This window comes from Amblyomma americanum, chromosome 6, assembly GCF_052857255.1.
Source record: "Amblyomma americanum isolate KBUSLIRL-KWMA chromosome 6, ASM5285725v1, whole genome shotgun sequence".
NCBI classification, from domain to species: domain Eukaryota; kingdom Metazoa; phylum Arthropoda; class Arachnida; order Ixodida; family Ixodidae; genus Amblyomma; species Amblyomma americanum.
Genome location: NC_135502.1, coordinates 41,653,598 through 41,670,264, shown reverse-complemented (window position 1 = coordinate 41,670,264; position 16,667 = coordinate 41,653,598). Strand labels below are relative to the sequence as shown.

Here is a 16,667-nt window from a genome sequence, read left to right as displayed (position 1 = left end):
TTTGAATTTACATTAAGTGTTACTTGGCCTTGTGAGTTTCAGCTCTGGTTACTTCAAGTGGCGTTGGCTAGACTTGCAAAGATCAGGGTGCTCCTAACCATTATGATGGGTCTTGGTTGCTGCCCAACTATAGCTGAACTGTGTGTATGTGTGTAGTTTTCTGAAGTAAAACTTATTCAATGTTTTCTGAAGGTCTCTCTCAGTCGTTCATTCTTGCCAATTTAGTCCTAGCAACATGTGCTCTTGCGAACACGTTGTTGTTTAGATTTTACATTATTGATTCGGGATTATTGCAGAATAATCATTCTTGCCCCTTTATCTCCGAACTCGACGTTATAGGCTTCGAAGGTCATATAAGAGGAATGCTAGAATTGAAACTATTTTCTGCGCCGGTGACAGTCTTGAAAAGGAAAGTAATCCATTGCAAAAATGTAAATAAAAAAATAGAAACAATAGCGCTGTATGTCGTCACATCAAACAGTCAGAAAACTTCGGTTACAAGAGGCCGTTTTATTTTTGTATCCCTCCTGTGATTTAGCACTTGTTACGATTGGGGTTACTTTAGCAGCGTCAAGAAGTTCGGACTGAGCGCGAAATGAAAGCGATACTTCATTCTGTAAAAGCTTTAGTAGTTAGTGGTAGTAAATGAGAGAATGAAAAAATAAGTGGAAAGTGCTTTGGGCCTGTCGACTAGCACCAACAGTGCTATCCTTGAACGATTAATAACTGGACGCCACACTCCAGTTGTAACCATCGCAGTGCTGTACGCGTGTGTGATTTAATTCCTCTAAAATGAACTAATCACGCGCACAACCTGTGCACATTTCTTATTGTGTAAATAGTTTGTACATATTACCACTCCCCCTATCCTCTCTTCCTGTCCCCTCACCTCTTTCATTTCATTTCTCCATTCTGCCTGCTATGTCCGCTGCCCCAGCTCAGGTGCTTCAGTATCGATGGCAGATGCCGGGGCTAGCAAAAATCTTTTCCTTCCTTTTACTATTACACCCGTGAAATCAAAGATGTAAAAACTAATGCCTGTCGCAGTCGTTCCTGCGCCGAAGCGAAGACGACACCTGCGTGAAAGCCAGGTACCTTCCGTCTCAGGAATCCTGAAAAAAGTTTGCACGAACACTTCGACGGCTTTATAGCCTCTTTGTTCTTCATGCTAAAGCTGTCGCAACATGACTTGGCTAACATGTCGCCGTGCAGCGCGCGCGCGCTTCACGCCGAAGTATAAACGGGCCTTAACAGAGCCTGCGCTTAACCGCTAACCAACGTATTCGGTGGAGGCATCTATGGGAGCCACTGAGGCCCCCCGCACACTCTCTTAATAAAAAAAACCCTGTGCCGAGGCTTGGAATCGAACCGGGGCCTTTGGCATTTGAGGCAGAGACACTGCCACTCGGCCACCTCGGCTCAAGCTATAAGCATGGATAAAGGCGCATCTAGTGAATGCAGTCTTCCGATGCAGAAGTCTCCGAGCTTTCGCTACGTATATCCTGGCCTAAGAGAGCTAGGCCATCAGCAATTTTTTTACTTGCGACTGCCGATCACAAGAACCTCAGAAATGCGTGGTTGTCGTCTGCGGTGGCAGGAGCCCTCCACTATGGCACCTCTTTCTTCCTCTCTCCTCTCAGTCCTTTTTTATCCCTTCCCTTACGGCGCGGTTCAGGTGTCCGCCGATATGTGAGACAGATACTCGACCATTTCGTTTCCCCGAAAACAAATTTTAATTTCCGTCCGCGGTGTTGTTTAAAAAAATTAAAATAAAAATGAACAGCGAAAAAGACAAAATGTTTTTGAGGAAAGGAAAATGGCACAGTAATTGTCTCGCGCATCTCGGTGGATACTTGCACAGAGCCGTAGGGAACGGATAAAGGAGGGAGTGAGAGAAAAAAGGAAAAAAGATGGACCGTAGTGCAGGGCTCCGGAATAATTTCGACCACCTGGGGATCGCACAGCACACGGGAGCCTTTTGGGTTTCACCTCCGTCGAAACGTAGCCGCCGCAGTCGGGTTCGTACCCGGGTACTCCGGCTCAGTAGCCGAGCGCCCTAACACCTGAGCCACCGCGGCGTGTGAAATCAAAATGAAAATTGATATTTAAGGAAATGAAAGGCGCAGTAACTGTCTGACTTCTGGGTGGGCACCACAACTGGGCCGTTAGAGAAGGGAGGAGGGCGGGAATGGAAGGAGTACAAAAGGAGATACCGTACTGGAAGGCTACAGTATAATTTTTATGGAGGCAAAACGCTAAGGCGCCCGTGTGCTGGGCAATGTCAATATACGTTAAAGATCGCCAGGTGGTCGAAATTTGTCCGGAGCCCTCCAATACGGCACCTCTTTCTTCTTTGACTCCCTCCTTTACCCTTCCCTTACGGCGCGGTTCAGGTGTCCAACGATATATGAGACAGATACTGCGCCATTTCCTTTCCCAGAAAACCAATTATTATTATTATTATTATTATTATTATTATTATTATTATTATTATTATTATTATTATTATTGGTTTTAGGGGAAAATAAATGGCGCAGTGTCTGTCTTATATAGCGTTGGACACCTGAACCTGAAGAAAGGAAGAGGTGCCGTAGTGGAGGGCTCCGGAATAATTTCGACCACCCGGGGGTCTTTAACGTGCACTGACATCGCACAGCACACGGGCGCCTTAGCGTTTCGCCTCCATTGAAACGCAGCCGCCGCGGTCGGGTTCGAAACCGGGAACTCCGGATCAGTAGCAGAGCGCTCTAAATACTGAGCCACCGCGGCGGGTAAAAAAAAACAATTTTCAATTTTTGTTTTGATGTAGGCGAAACGCAAAAAGGCGCCCTTGTGCTGTGCGATGTCAGTCAGCACGTTAAAGGTCCCCAGGTGGTCGAAATTATTCTGGAGCCCTCCACTACGGTACACCTTTTTTTCTTTTACTCGCGCCTTCTTCTTTCCCCTCACCGCGCGGTTGAAGTGTCTACCAAGTGAGACAGTTACCACGCCTTTAATTTCCTAAAACTATTCATTTAAGCACCAACTGCATGAGCACTCGGGGAATGGAGCTCAACCGACAGCATACAGCTCGAACGCGCTTAGCGCTTAGCAGATGCGCTTAGGGTTTAAGGTTTGATGCGACCTCGCATCACGTTACGTTTTTCTAATGGAAATAATAAAAAAGTGTAAGCAGAAGTGCGTATGTGAGTGTGTGTTTTTCCCAGCGGCTGGTCTATCTTATCTGTCGCAAGTTGAACACGACTTACACGGTACATATACGAGGCAGCCGCATTCGAGCGGCACTTAACGTCAACCGTCCCGCTTCGTAGCGGGGGCCTGCGGCGACACCGCACTTGTTTTACGGCCTGAGAACCTCGCGATAAATTACCCGAGGGTGTCGGCGAAGGTGCGAGAAGGTTGACGGCTGGTGCGGATGCCAATGGGTTCGTGTGTGGTTGCGGGGCGGCGGCTGTCGCGCGTCGCGCACCACCATGCATGTATATCGGTCGCACGCGACAAAAATTGTGAGCGCGTCAACACTTCATTCGCGCTTATTCAGTCCGCTACCGCGGTGACTATGCGAGCCTGCGATTACGTTCTGGTGCTGCCTTACGCCTTTTCTTGTAAAGGCAACGAATACTCGAAGTTTTTAATCTCGTTTTTTTTAACTGTGTTGGAAAAACTAGGGGACACTTAAGTTCACCTTAGAAGTGTGACGCTACAGCGTTAGTGTCTCTACGGCCGCTTGAAGGTCTCCTGGAGCAACCTTTCGCAGACATCGAGCAGCTTGTTGCGATCTCATCTTGCTTTATTACACATCATCGTCCATATTAATTGATGTCGCTAATTAGTCATTATAATTAAGTGTTCTTGTAATGTGATTCGTCTACTTTGTGCAGTATGATGCTTGTGTCAAGGCCTCCATTTATCCCACTGAACGAACCTCCCTCGGTGTTGTTGTAGGAGCGTTCCCGGCTTCCGACTCAAAGGACAGCGGTTCGATTCCTCTTGGCCACCCTTTTCCGTTTCAGTGGAACCGCTTTTCTACGTCACTACCCTCTCGACCAACCGGGATTTTCGAGTCACAACGACGCCGACGCCTGGTTTGCCGCCGAATGGCACCTTTAAGGGTATCGCGTTAAACACCTGTTGTCTGAAACGTGCATGAACGGACAAAGCAGCCAGAGCCAAAACTACAAACCTCAATTAAATATCATGCACTTGGCCAAGTACCAAGAGAAGGCAAGTGTAGCAGGGGGCGGCAGAAAGTTAGGAGGGAGGAGTTAAGGTGGCCCCAGCTGGCGCAGGATAGGGTTAATTGGAGAGGTATGCCTTCGTGCTCCAGTGGACGTAGTTAGGCTTATGATGATTATGACATTTCCAACTGCAGGTTATTATATTAATTTCTAAGAGGTTAAAGTTCTCCTCCCTTCATGGTCCCGGTTTTGTCTACCTGCTCTATCCACTGAATGGAGGTGACGATTATCTCCGACTGCACTTCAAATGTTTTACTTGAGGCACTTCTAACAGTTATCGAAACGTCACGCATTTCTTCCGAGCTTCGAAGTTTCAGAAAGAGCAATCAGTTAGCTTTGGTTTTAATAGCATATTATTCTGATGGCCTTAAAAAAAGAACGAAAGGTGATTGAAGAATGTCAATGCCGCACGTATTCTCAGAATACGTGCCGATATTGTCGTGCGCACTTCGATAACTAACCAATATTTGAAACTGCGTCAGCTAGAGCCTAGCGCTTGCTTCGCTTTGCTACAGATGTATCCAGCCTCGCGTTATATTAGTTGGGTATCGATAGCGTCTGCTATAAAACGGGAATATGAATATGGTTTTCAGGAAAGTGATGCCGTAGGAGTTGTCAGTTTTCAGTGGACATCTGCACCGAGCCTTGATAGCGGGGGTAATGGAGTAAAAGACGGGAGAGAAAAATTAGCTGCGGTTCAACTACTGCTGAATCTAGTTAGAGAGCGAAAGCTGTCGTGTATCGGGTAAGTAGACGCGGCTTGTCCTGTAACGTTGAGTGCGTTCCGCACACTGGATAGGCAACGCGGCTACCCTGCCAGGTGGCAGTTAAAGTAATGGTTGATCGCGAGAGGTTGGTCACCCAATGAACGCTGCGGATTAGTCGCTTAGCTCGGCTATGCCAGGATATACGTAGCGAAAGCTAAGGCATAGCATGGTTAGCCATGGCTAATCTTGATTGAAAGTTCAGGTTAGTCTGGTTGTCTAGCTATGTTGTAGCATTCAAGACGACACAACTGTGGTTGCGGCGCACGCGAGCTCTCCTTTTCAATCCTCCAACATGTTATCAGGCATGCGACACAGCTGGCGAAGCGAGCGGAGGCGAGCGCAACGACGAGGAACGCAGTGTGACGTCATACCAAACGGCGGCGGCGGCGAGCCGCGCGGTGTGACGTCATGCCAGATGGCGTGGCGAGCGCGCAAAGCACAGTAACCGCTTAACATATCTCGGTGGACACCCGAACCGCGCCATAAAGGAAGGGACAAAGGAGCGAGGGAAAGAAGAAAGAGAAGACTGAAAATTGAAAGTTACTGATCCGGAGTTCCCGGGTTCGAACCCGACGGCGGCGGCTGCGCTTTTATGGAGGCAGAACGCTAAGGCGCCCGTGTACAGTGCGATGTCAGTGCACGTTAAAGGTCCTCAGGTGGTCGAAATTAATGCCGGAGCCCTCCACTACGGCACCTCTTTCTTCCTTTCTTCTTTCACTCCCTCCTTTATCGCTTCCCTCAAGGCGCGGTTCAGGTGTCAACGATATATGAGACAGATACTGCGCCATTTCCTTTCACCAAAAACCAATTATAATTATTATTAAAATTGAAATTTGAATTTTGAGGAAAGGCGCGGCGCTGCGCAGCGGCGGAACACCTGTGGCTCGGTGCTACTAGTGGCGCATGCGCAGTTGTGACTAGGGAGCGAGAGAGAGAAATGCGCCGTGTGTCGTCATTGCTCCTCGCGCATGAGCAGCACGGCTCTCCAGGAATCATGCGAAACTGCTGAACCTGCGGCCAGTAAAGCTTTCGCTTTAAATGGTGACGCAGTAGAGGGCTACCGAATAATTTCGATCAGCTGGCGATCGCTGACAGCGCACAGAACACGGGTGCCTTTTCAGTTTTGCCTCCATCGATTCCACCCACGTCCTCGGGATGTTTGCAGAAAATAAATTAAATTTGTTTTTAGGGAAAGGAAATGGCGCAGTATCTGTCTCACATATCGGCGGACACGTGAACCGCGCCGTAAGAGAAAGGTTAAAGGAGAGACAAACAGAAGAAAGGAAGAAAGTGGTGCAGTAGTGGAGGGCTCCGGAATTATTTCGACCACCTGCGGATCTTTAACGTGCACTGACATCGTACAGCGCACAGGCATCTTTGCGTTTCGCCTCCCTCCACTACGGTACCTCAGTCTCTCTTTCTTCTTTCACTCTCACCGTCCTTGCTTCCCTTACGGCGCGGTTCGGGTGTCCACCGAGATATTTGAGACAAATACTGCGCCATTTCCTTTCCTCAAAAACAAATTTTGAATTTTTTTACTACTCTGCCCCTCTCTCTCTCTCTTACTTCTTACACTCCCTCCCTCATTTCTACCCTCGCAACCCGGTTGAGGTGTCCACCGCGAAGTGACAGAGTCGCTACGCCTTTCCTTTCTTGATTGCCAATTTTACCGCCCGGCTAGTTACCTGAATATTCTGGTAACTAAATTTTTCAACATTCGCGCCGTAGTAAATAAAATAAAATGTGCGTGAGGAGAGAGCGAGAAAGAGAGGGAAATCTCACGGGCGTTCTATAAGCAGCGGCGTCTTTTGCTGTCCCGGGCGGCTGCCAGTCGACGCTTCTTAAACGGCGAACAGCTGGCGCGGTTAACGCCCTGGTTGAGGTTCTTGCATCCCAGCGCTGCGGACCACACCGAAACAGCCGCACAAGGTCTGTAAAGGTTCGCAAATAGCATGCAAAAAAAAATAGGCGCCTTACTTATTTTTCGTACTCTGTCTCGCTGTGTTGCTGCTGCATGGCTGGCTGGCTTGAGCTACCCGCACGTCGCCAAGCAAAAAGAGTTTTTGGATGCGCGAATGGTTGACACTTTGCTTCAGTCTGACCTTCGAACCGCGTGCAGTGCGCGGTGGACATTTGATGCCAATGGCGATAAATATCATCTGCTTTTGGTGATTTGAGTAAGGACATAATGCGAAGAATAAATGTCTGCTTCGTTTTACGCGATAGCGTATAGAGTTCGTTCGGCCGTAAAGCCGTCGGTGTAGTCGGCATCGCGTAAAAAATTCGCATATGTTAATTTGTGGTTCTAGTGATTTGTGATTGATTGGTGTGTGATAGGCGACGACGAGTTAATTGTTCATTGCAATTAATGAATTAATTAATGAAACGAAAAATGAAAAAGATAGAAAAAGGGGGCTCAAAGAAGTAAAAATGCTCTGAAGGAAAAACCAATGCTTGATGGTGCAAATTAAGAAAATTCAGAGTGTGTAATTGATCAATTAATTAATTGAAACATTTGAAAAATGAAAAATGCCTTCAAAGATGTCAAGCTGCTCGGAATGGAAAGCCTAGCCCACTAGGCTATCACGTCATACCCTTAAGGCGGAGCTTAAGTGTCCTCTCCAATTTCTTTATTTCCTGTGACGGACTGAATCAAAATACAAGTATCTAGAAGAGTCTTAAATATTCCATGTAACATTGTGAAGAAATGTTTATGCCGTAAGTGGTTGAAGTTTTGAATGGCCAACGTCGACTGTAAGGTGACATATCTTTCTACTTAATCTTGCGTTCTGCATAATTATGTGCTGGAAATATGGTTTTAAGTTTGAGTGCGTGTAAATAAATACCTTAGGTCAGAAAGTAGATTTTGCGTATGTGGTCGGATTAAACCTTGTGCACCTCCGCTGAGGCACAATTTCGGAGCTGCGCGGTGATATCCATCACGTTAGCTGAACGTGCCTTGAAAACATACGGCCACACAAGCCGGGATGATTTAACGGCGTGTTTGGGCTGTTCGAATCGTCGGTAATGAAGGGTCTCGATCCTAGAAGATACGAAAGAGCGGGCGTAAACTGCAGTGTTAATATTCAGAGCACCCGCAGTGCCGAATGCGCGCTAGCCCACAGGTGTCAGCTGTCTACGTCGTGGTGGCATCAAGGTAAATTTATTAACGTGGTCGGCGCGGTAGTTTGGACAAACCCGCAGAGGATACGACTACGCCACCTGCTTTTATTTCCAGCTTCTTCACTGTGACCGTTGTATTTTTCACTTAATGTCTAGCTTAATTTAAAGCCGCATTAAAAATAATTTGAAACTATAATTGCACAGCGAAGCAATGCACTGTCTCGAATGATACCAGGAAGGAAAATCTTAAAAATTTTCCTGTTCAGTTTTATATTTTCCACAAAATTACCCAGATGAGGAGTCTGGCCGGTTGATGTAAACGTGTAAGGCGCCAGCCATGCAGTAAGTATTCAGCGAGGTCTGTCCACCATGTGAAGAGTGTGGTTGTAAGAGCACGCTCTGCGGCGTGCATAATGCAGCTTTTAGCGATGACCGCATATCTCGGCGGCAAGCAACTGTAAGCAATAAACATGTCTTGACAAAATGCTGCAACTAGCCTCGCGTGGATTGCCTAGAACTGGAACTGCCTGATCAACAAGTCGAGCCATGCGGTCGATGCGTAGAGTGCGCTTTGTTTTCATGTTTTCTGTGGCGCCTTCCGTAACTAAAATAACCTTTAGTGTTTTAATTTCCTTTTTACATCCCCCCACCCCACTTCCTTTTCTAGTGAAGGCTGTGCGCGCCTTGTTTTCCTGTTTTGAGGGCAGCTGGTGCCGTCACGTCGCGAAAAGTCAGAATTCCCTCTTTCTTTTCGCTTTCTCTATATCATTTAAGCGTTTTGCACTTTCTGTCGGGGGTTGCTAGTCTGCTCCGTTTAATAATATTAATAATAATTGTTTTTTTTGGAAAGGAAATGGCGCAGTATCTGTCTCATATATCGTTGGACACCTGAACCGCGCCGTAAGGGAAGGGATAAAGGAGGTAGTGAAAGAAGGAAGGAAGAAAGAGGTGCCGCAGTGGAGGACTCCGGAATAATTTCGACCACCTGGGGATCTTTAACGTGCACTGACATCGCACAGCACACGGGCGCCTTAGCGTTCTGCCTCCATAAAAACGCAGCCGCCGTGGTAGGGTTCGAACCCGGGAACTCCGGATCAGTAGACGAGCGCCCTAACCACTGAGCCACCGCGGCGGGTTGCTCCCTTTCCCTCTTCCATTTTTCGGTGTCTCTCTTCATGTTTGCAAACAAAATCATAATAGAAATAATATATGGGAGTGAAAAGGTATTCAATAGCGTCTACTCAAGCGCAGCTAAGTGGCAGCTGTGCAGCTGTCTGAGCACGCTGGAATAACAATTCGCATCCCATAGCACATTGGAATAGCAAACGATGTGTCTGTATAGCTGTGCAGAAATAGCATAGACGGTTGCTTTCTCATTCTCCGGTCGCCGTTGACGACTATTTGGTGATTATAAATTTAGCGACGACGAAGGAGGACGTGGGAATAGCGGTAAGACATCAATTAGCACCCCAATTCTTGGCCGATCCCCCTGTGTGGGCATGTGCCATTGGATGAGGATAACAGCAACAGCGGGAAGTAGGACGGGTACACCGGCGATGAAAAGCTTATGAAACGCAGTGTTATTGAAAAAGCGCGATTTCATCGCTGTCTATGCACCCTACTTGGAATAGGTATACACAGCCAAATTATTAGTGCGCGATCTACACAGTGGACCATCGAACTGCAGAAAATGCTCCCCGGTGCAAAGGAATTAAGTCCATCGCCAAAGGCGCATTCCATAAACTTATGACGGAAATGTGCATCAATGGTGGCATCCAAAGAGGCACGTTTTGTTCGCGGATAAATATGCATTTCTCGTCGTGTGATGTAGTGACTGCTGGTTGGCATCGGGCTAGTGTTAAGGCTACCCGACAAGTCTGCTACACGATTCGAAGAGCTGCTTTTTTTTTTTTGCTATGGAAACGTCGAGGGAATGAATATTACGTGCAGCAAGCTATACATTAAACACTTATTCGCGCAAGGCTAACGCACTTCCCCGTAACAGAGTATGTGCTCTAGGATGACCAATCGACGTGGCCTTGCCATGTATTCAGGGAGAAGATCGCTGACCAGCCATACTGCTGGCTGATATGTTCGCAGCGTAATCGGGCAAAGTTCACAACAGTTGATGCGAAAAGGTTGGAACCTGTCCTCTTGACGTAGTGATAGTGGAAATACAATGAGGTCTTAGACTTCAGGAATTAACGCTCATTAAACGCCAACTCTAGGCACTCTGCCCGTTGGTTTGGCCATAGAGGCGATCGTTCTGTGAGTACAGTTTATGAACAGACCACAACAGTATCCCCAACTACTCCATAGAATCGTTGTTCAAGCAATTCTCGAGTGCAGATGCTTTTGGGTAGTGCCCAAAACAATGCACAAGTGCTTTGAAGGCTGCGGAAGTTCCCCTTCCGCTCTTTGATTGTTGAAAGAAAAATGAAGAATCCCCAACCAGGTCATTCTACACTGTTATAGTTCACTTCTGATCACCTACCAGTTATCCATATCCCTGCGAGTTGGAAACCAAGCGGCTGTACTTTTCAATGTCACCATTAACTACGCTGCCGCTTAGTGACAGCCATTTCTAATCTTCTTCAAGTAGGCACTGGGAACTTGTGTCAAAATACGTTATCAAGCAGAACAGGCGAAGACGTCGACAAATGACTGAGGCATTGATGGGTGTTGAAAACAAAAAATGAAATGTAAAGCGCACGGCAAGAGTTGAATGACCTCCCTTGGCCATGAATGAATGGTTTTTTCAACGTGTCTGATTACGATGTAGCTGTACAGGCATTTAATTTGACCTCAGAAGCAAGGAGACGGAGGTGTCTTGTTCGTGTGGCATTCTCAAGAGGACGCTGCACTTCGTGACGCTTACATTGTTTTCCGCGGCGTGGCAGGCGCTTGGGCAACTTAATCGTAGTTTTGTGCAGTGGAGCCGAGGCCACGGGTGTGTCCTTAGTATAAAGAAATGAGAACATGCTCGCATCAACAATTTGTTACTCCGGTCTGCCATGTCTCATGCGCATTTTTCTCGCTGCACGAAGAAGTCTCGCAGCTGCTGTTTTCTGGTTCGGTCTGTCCGGTAGTGTGTGCACTGTTAACAACACCAACCCCGTAAGGATCTGGCATGCAAGGTACCATGTTCCGTGCAGCGGCCTGCGTTTGACCTGTGAAGGCGCACAGCTTTGGTTTCACTGCGGGAAACTTACTCTGTTTTGTCACTTTGTTTCGTCACAGCGACTGCGAGTGACACCTCTTTAAAATAAGCAGCCGGACACCGCTATTTTTGTCTTGCTTTCGGTTATTCGTTGTACACGAGAATAACACGAGCGACTGCACTTGGCTTTGTGTTAATTTAAATACTGTTTTTAGGCTAAACCACGCGCTCCCCACCCACCGAGCAGCTTGCCCGGAAGCCTTAGGTAGAATATAGCCGGGCGAACGACACGCTGTTCTCGTGGTGTCCGCGTAGCACGTGCGATGCTATAAGTGAGTAAACCGTGCAGCGCGGTCCATTAGCGGGAGCGAGTACGGGCCGAGAATGGATACAAGCAAGCAGAACGAATGCAATGGAGTGAAGGCGTCGGCTGATAAATAGTGGCCCGGGTAGCAGCTCGCGACCGCCGACGAAGAGCGACGATCGGATTTAGAACAGCGGGCGAGACGTGCAGATATATGCTGCTAGGCACGCGGCGCTAGCTACGCACAGTGGCGCCCTCTTGCTCCCAAGGACGGCTGGGAATGTTAAGAGGGCGACGGCCGTGTCGAGGTTGCGAAGGATGCTTGAAAAGGGGAAAGGTGCGACAGCGGAGGCAGTGGCAGCGGTGTTCCTGGAAGCGGACCGGGCGTGTAAAAGTTGGCAGTGGGTTCCAACTTGGTACGTCCAGGTATTCTGCGCTGCTGCAGGTACGCGGGCGTCGTAATAAAGACGAACCTCGACTCGAATGGCTGGGAAGCATGCAGGCTGGGTTTAAATGCCCCTTCGAGAGAGGTCTGTGAACGCGTGGGAAATTCAGAAGAAAAAAAAAAGTAAAACGGGGAAATTGAAGTTGATGTGGATTCGGATAATTTTTTTTTATGAAGCTGCTGGAATAACACGATGGGATTTATGCAACGTATGAAAACTTAGGAACTGCAGGCACGTGACAGATCTGAGCGAGCAGAAAACGCACATACAGTCTACAGCTCATGTAACGAAGGAATTTGGCACAATTTATTAGTTTAAAAGCTGGAGTATTTAAAAATATTTCTCCTTTCCCTTTGCTGAAAGATTTGTCGTCTTATATTGTTTAATACAATGCAGGAGCGGGGTGGATTGATAAGAATCTTAAAAAAGGGGTTCAGTGTCATATTAACATACAATGATGTCCTCTATCGCCTGTCTGATACGCTATCCTTTATCTTGAAAAAAAAGGGCGGCAACAGTTGTTTAAGCACATGCAACTTTTCAAGGTGTCCATGAGTACCGTCCTCTCTTTCGATTTCTTATGGAATTCAATATTTTTGCACCTTTTTCTTTATAAGCAAAGAGCAAAGCACAGTTCGAAATTTTGTTGTTCAGAACTGCGCCTGACATACTCTGAACATAATACATACACAACGAACGGCGGATGAACGAAGCACGTACATTCAACTGGTTTTATTAATTGGGGTATGCCACCTTTACCTAGGAACACAAAATAATAGCGCAGTGTGGTTACATGACAAATGAAGGAGATATCTACAAACAAAACCGCACTTCGCTCTCATTCCGTGTTTATACATAAAAAGCACTGTACCCCGAGTAATACCACCAGTTGAAAAAGTAGCCGTTTTTTGTGCATGTCTTGCATTCTACAATGAACAACCAATTAACCCCATTGCTGCCCTGTTACCAGTTTGTACCTTTGCTAGTTACACAGGATGCATCGCTTTGTCGTGTAGTGAGCCAGAAACACGTGGTACTTAATAACTTGCAAAATGCCTTGAAGCCTGCTTTCATTTAAGTTGATGCTACACTATGACACCTTTTGATGTTTAGAAATGACTGCGCAAATTGCCTGACTGCTGTGGGGGCGTGGCAGGTGACTAGGGCTTTCTCATATTTGTTAATCAACGTAATGGCTCCCACTTTAAGGGGCACACTTTCCGAACAACAGTTTTTACTTTGAGCTTGGTAATTTTTTTTCCTGTTTTGGTTGCGACACTAACTTTTATTTTGCATTTTTCAGGCCACGATGGAAAATCGGAAGGATGCAACGGAGCCGCTGCTCTCTGCGAGCTATCTTTGCATCGACGTGAGGGTCGGTTACATCCAAGCGAAATGACCAAAGGTAAACCGGCCAAAAATCCCATTCTCAGACTAAAATTAACGAATAGTTCGACAACTTGTAGAAGATTCCTGTAAATTCAAACATACGTTACCTTCAGCAAAAAAATAATAATGATTTAATTATCTTCACGAGCTTCTCCAAAGAGCGAGAAAGTTTCCCTTTGGTGCTGCTTCCTAAATGCTTGGGTTTGTATTCGGGAGAAGTCAGTGAGCACAGGCTGCCACATTCGGAAACAATACGTTTTGGGCCGCAAAAACGTGCTGGAAGACTTCCACTGTCAAGGTTATTGCAGCAGTTAAGAGCCCTTTTCAAAATTATTTTGCTCTGCCGTCTATCTAGAAAACAATTCAACCAAGAATAACCATGAAAAAAAAGGGGAATTAAAGACAGTTCAGCTTGTTTTTGCTTGACCAAATACCGGGTTAAAAGTGAGCGGAAGTCTTGAGAGGTCGTGTAGGAAGTACTATAGGCGCGACGAGGAAACTCTCAGGTGAATGTTGATCGCGTGGTTTTCTCCAGACTCCGCTGTCCTAAACGGAAATAAATCTTCCCAGGCTTACGTCGTTCATGCTTTTAGGGCCAGGGTATGCGCAACAAAAATCGTTTAAAAAGTGATTCCTTGTTTATGTACTACCCAGTGATGGTTCTCAGGGCTCCCACGCCCGTGATCCAGTAGCTAGGTGGCAGAAGTAGCCAGCATGCGAGAAGACACCGAGGGGCATCAAGTAGATACTAATTTTTGCTACAACCCTGCCGTTGCCGCGATCTTCAAGACGCAAAGTTGGTTATTGAATTCTTGAGATATATTCGTATTTTAGTTGTAACGGCATTTCGGACCTGTCCTAATTTGTGCGGCTTGCGGTACTAGGGGTATGCCATTCACTGTGTTCGATTGCTAAGTTTTTTTACGTTTTTATCGCGCGTTGCAAATAGCGTAGCGAGGCCTTCGTTTTGATACGCACTTAGTGAGGTGCAAATTTTCTTGTATATAGAACAATAATGACAGTAAATTATTATGTTCTGATCAACGTTAATTTTACAGGACTGCAAGAACCATGCACCCATCTGTGATTGTAGCGGTTAATTAATTAAGTTTATTTAAAATAGTTATGGCTGAATTTCTGTTTGGTGTTGCATCTTGAAATTATCGCGCCTTGGTTATTTCAGCTCCTAAAGACTTTGAACATCATTAGGTGGCGCTTTGTCTATGCTACATAAATAAACTGCAGTATCTGCACGCACAGGTGCGTCTGGATACCTTCAGCTGTAGCTAAGCCTAGCGACTCCTCCTGTATGCTTCAGACAAATGCAGTGGCCAGGAAAGCTTAAGGGCCACGGCGCTTATGAAGCTTGCTGCACAATTTTTAAAGCAAACTTCTCCTTAAGTCGATGCCATGGGGACCTCTCGGTCACCGGTTGCTCAAGCTTATCGCCACTTCTAATTAGAATTCACTGACGCGTGCGCGTCGTTCATTGCATACTGGCTCGGAGCTTCACGTTGGATCAAGGTGGCGGTTCGTCTTTACTCGATGTCGATTCGCCAGCGTCCGCTCATTTCAGTCCGGCGCCCAGAAAAAGGCAATCCAAAGAGAATCCACCCGAAGGCATGCGCATGGACTACCGGCTGCTAAGTTTCCCCGGCGCCAAAGATGTCGAATGTCTACAGTTCTACCCGGACTAAACGATTTGCTCTCATCTCAGCGCTGTTTGAATCTGCGTGGGAGGAGCCGTGAAGGAAGTGAAAGCCTTGATGTTTGCGCTGGGTCGACATATCCAATTTACCCGGCGAGATTATATGCGGGTGGCTTTCTGGCCGCGATTGATGCGAGACAAGGGGGTCGCTGGCTTCGATTTCTGCCGACTGCGTGCATGACGGCGCAGGGAAAGGCAGACAACTCGATCAGAAATGCGCACTATGAAGAACTAGGTTATCCCCAAAACTTGGGAAATAATGGGGCTGGAGGGATAATGAGGAACATTTGTCTCCGCTGAAAAAGGTCAGCGGCTTATGTTCCTGTCCTGTGGAATGGAAAAGAATCGCTGGCGGTTTAGCATTGCTAAGCACGAAATATTGTGCGAAAGCACAGCTTTTTGCAGGTGGACACCACCGCCACGTATACATGAAAGCGCGATTGAGGTGTCCACTGGCCCAGGGAGCCAGTTATGCGCGTCTTCAACTTTTTCATCGTCACTGCGAATTTACCAACTGTACGCCGGTGGCCTCTGCTCCAGGGCAGCGTTTCTGCAGCGTTGTTGTTAACTCCAACGCGTATTGCTCTAGTTACAGTGAACTAGAAATACTCTCTAGTTAACTGTAACCATTTCTAGAAATGGCTCTAGTTCACTGTACTCCAGTGCCGTGCTTCTTGCACAATGTTGTCCACGCCAACGCATGCAGCGCACATCTCTCTGTCACTACGGCCACATAGCTCAAAGAGCGAATATTAGTTTGATGGTAGTACTGGTATTAGTGGATGAAGAAGACGAGGTGCCGTGCACAGCGCGAGGGTGTATTGCAGTTTAATTCGCAGATATTCTCTCCCGATATTTTGTTTTTTTCCCTTTTCTTTTTAATTACTCTGAAATTTCACCCAAGGCACAATCATTAGCTTGGCACCAGTTTACCCTATTCTATGGGGTTACCCCACTGAACCCTGGCCTATCCCCCGTCGTGGGTATGTGCCATGTCACGAAGGCAACAACAACAACACGAGGCGTGTTCGGCTGCGGCGATAGCCTAGTGCTCTCGCGCAGCGGGCTGCGAAGCTCATCTGTTCGCGCCGCCGCGAGTTCGAGTACCAGTCGGGGACATTTACTCGGCACAAACCCGCAAAACACCGCAAGCATACAAACATCCCAAGATCTTGCTCGGGGTTGATCCATCGGAGTAGTGCTTTCACACCATAAAGTTAAGAAACGGAAGGAGAGGTTGTAAGTGGGCAGCAGTGCGAACAAGGCCTCTTACGTCATTCTACGTCAAGGAATTAAGCTGCTCGCACTCTGCAGAGGAAACGCAAGACGAGGGAACTAGCAGACAAAATAAACGGGTGCCCCGTGCGCTAGTTGCGGTAGTTGCGACGGAACGTTGATGACACAACCCTTATAAGAATGGTCTGTAGACAGTCTATAGACTTCTTATAGACGGTATTGCCTGTCTATAGATATTTCTTTTTGTCTATATACTCGTAGACAAGAGTCTACTAGAAATGTATGGTCATAAATGT

General features: G+C 47.0%; 1 protein-coding gene across 6 annotated transcripts in view; it reads left to right on the top strand.

Moving 5' to 3' along the window:
- The window catches only part of LOC144136683 (uncharacterized), a 208,850-nt gene that overhangs the window by 54,483 nt on the left and 137,700 nt on the right, over positions 1-16,667 (top strand). For 4 of the 6 annotated variants that reach the window (XM_077669208.1, XM_077669209.1, XM_077669211.1 and 1 more), the window contains exon 2: positions 13,342-13,443. The exons of the other annotated variants lie outside the window; for them this stretch is intronic. In XM_077669208.1, the coding sequence (XP_077525334.1) occupies positions 13,342-13,443 (102 nt within the window). The remainder of the gene's footprint in view (positions 1-13,341; positions 13,444-16,667) is intronic. 6 annotated transcript variants of the gene reach the window in all.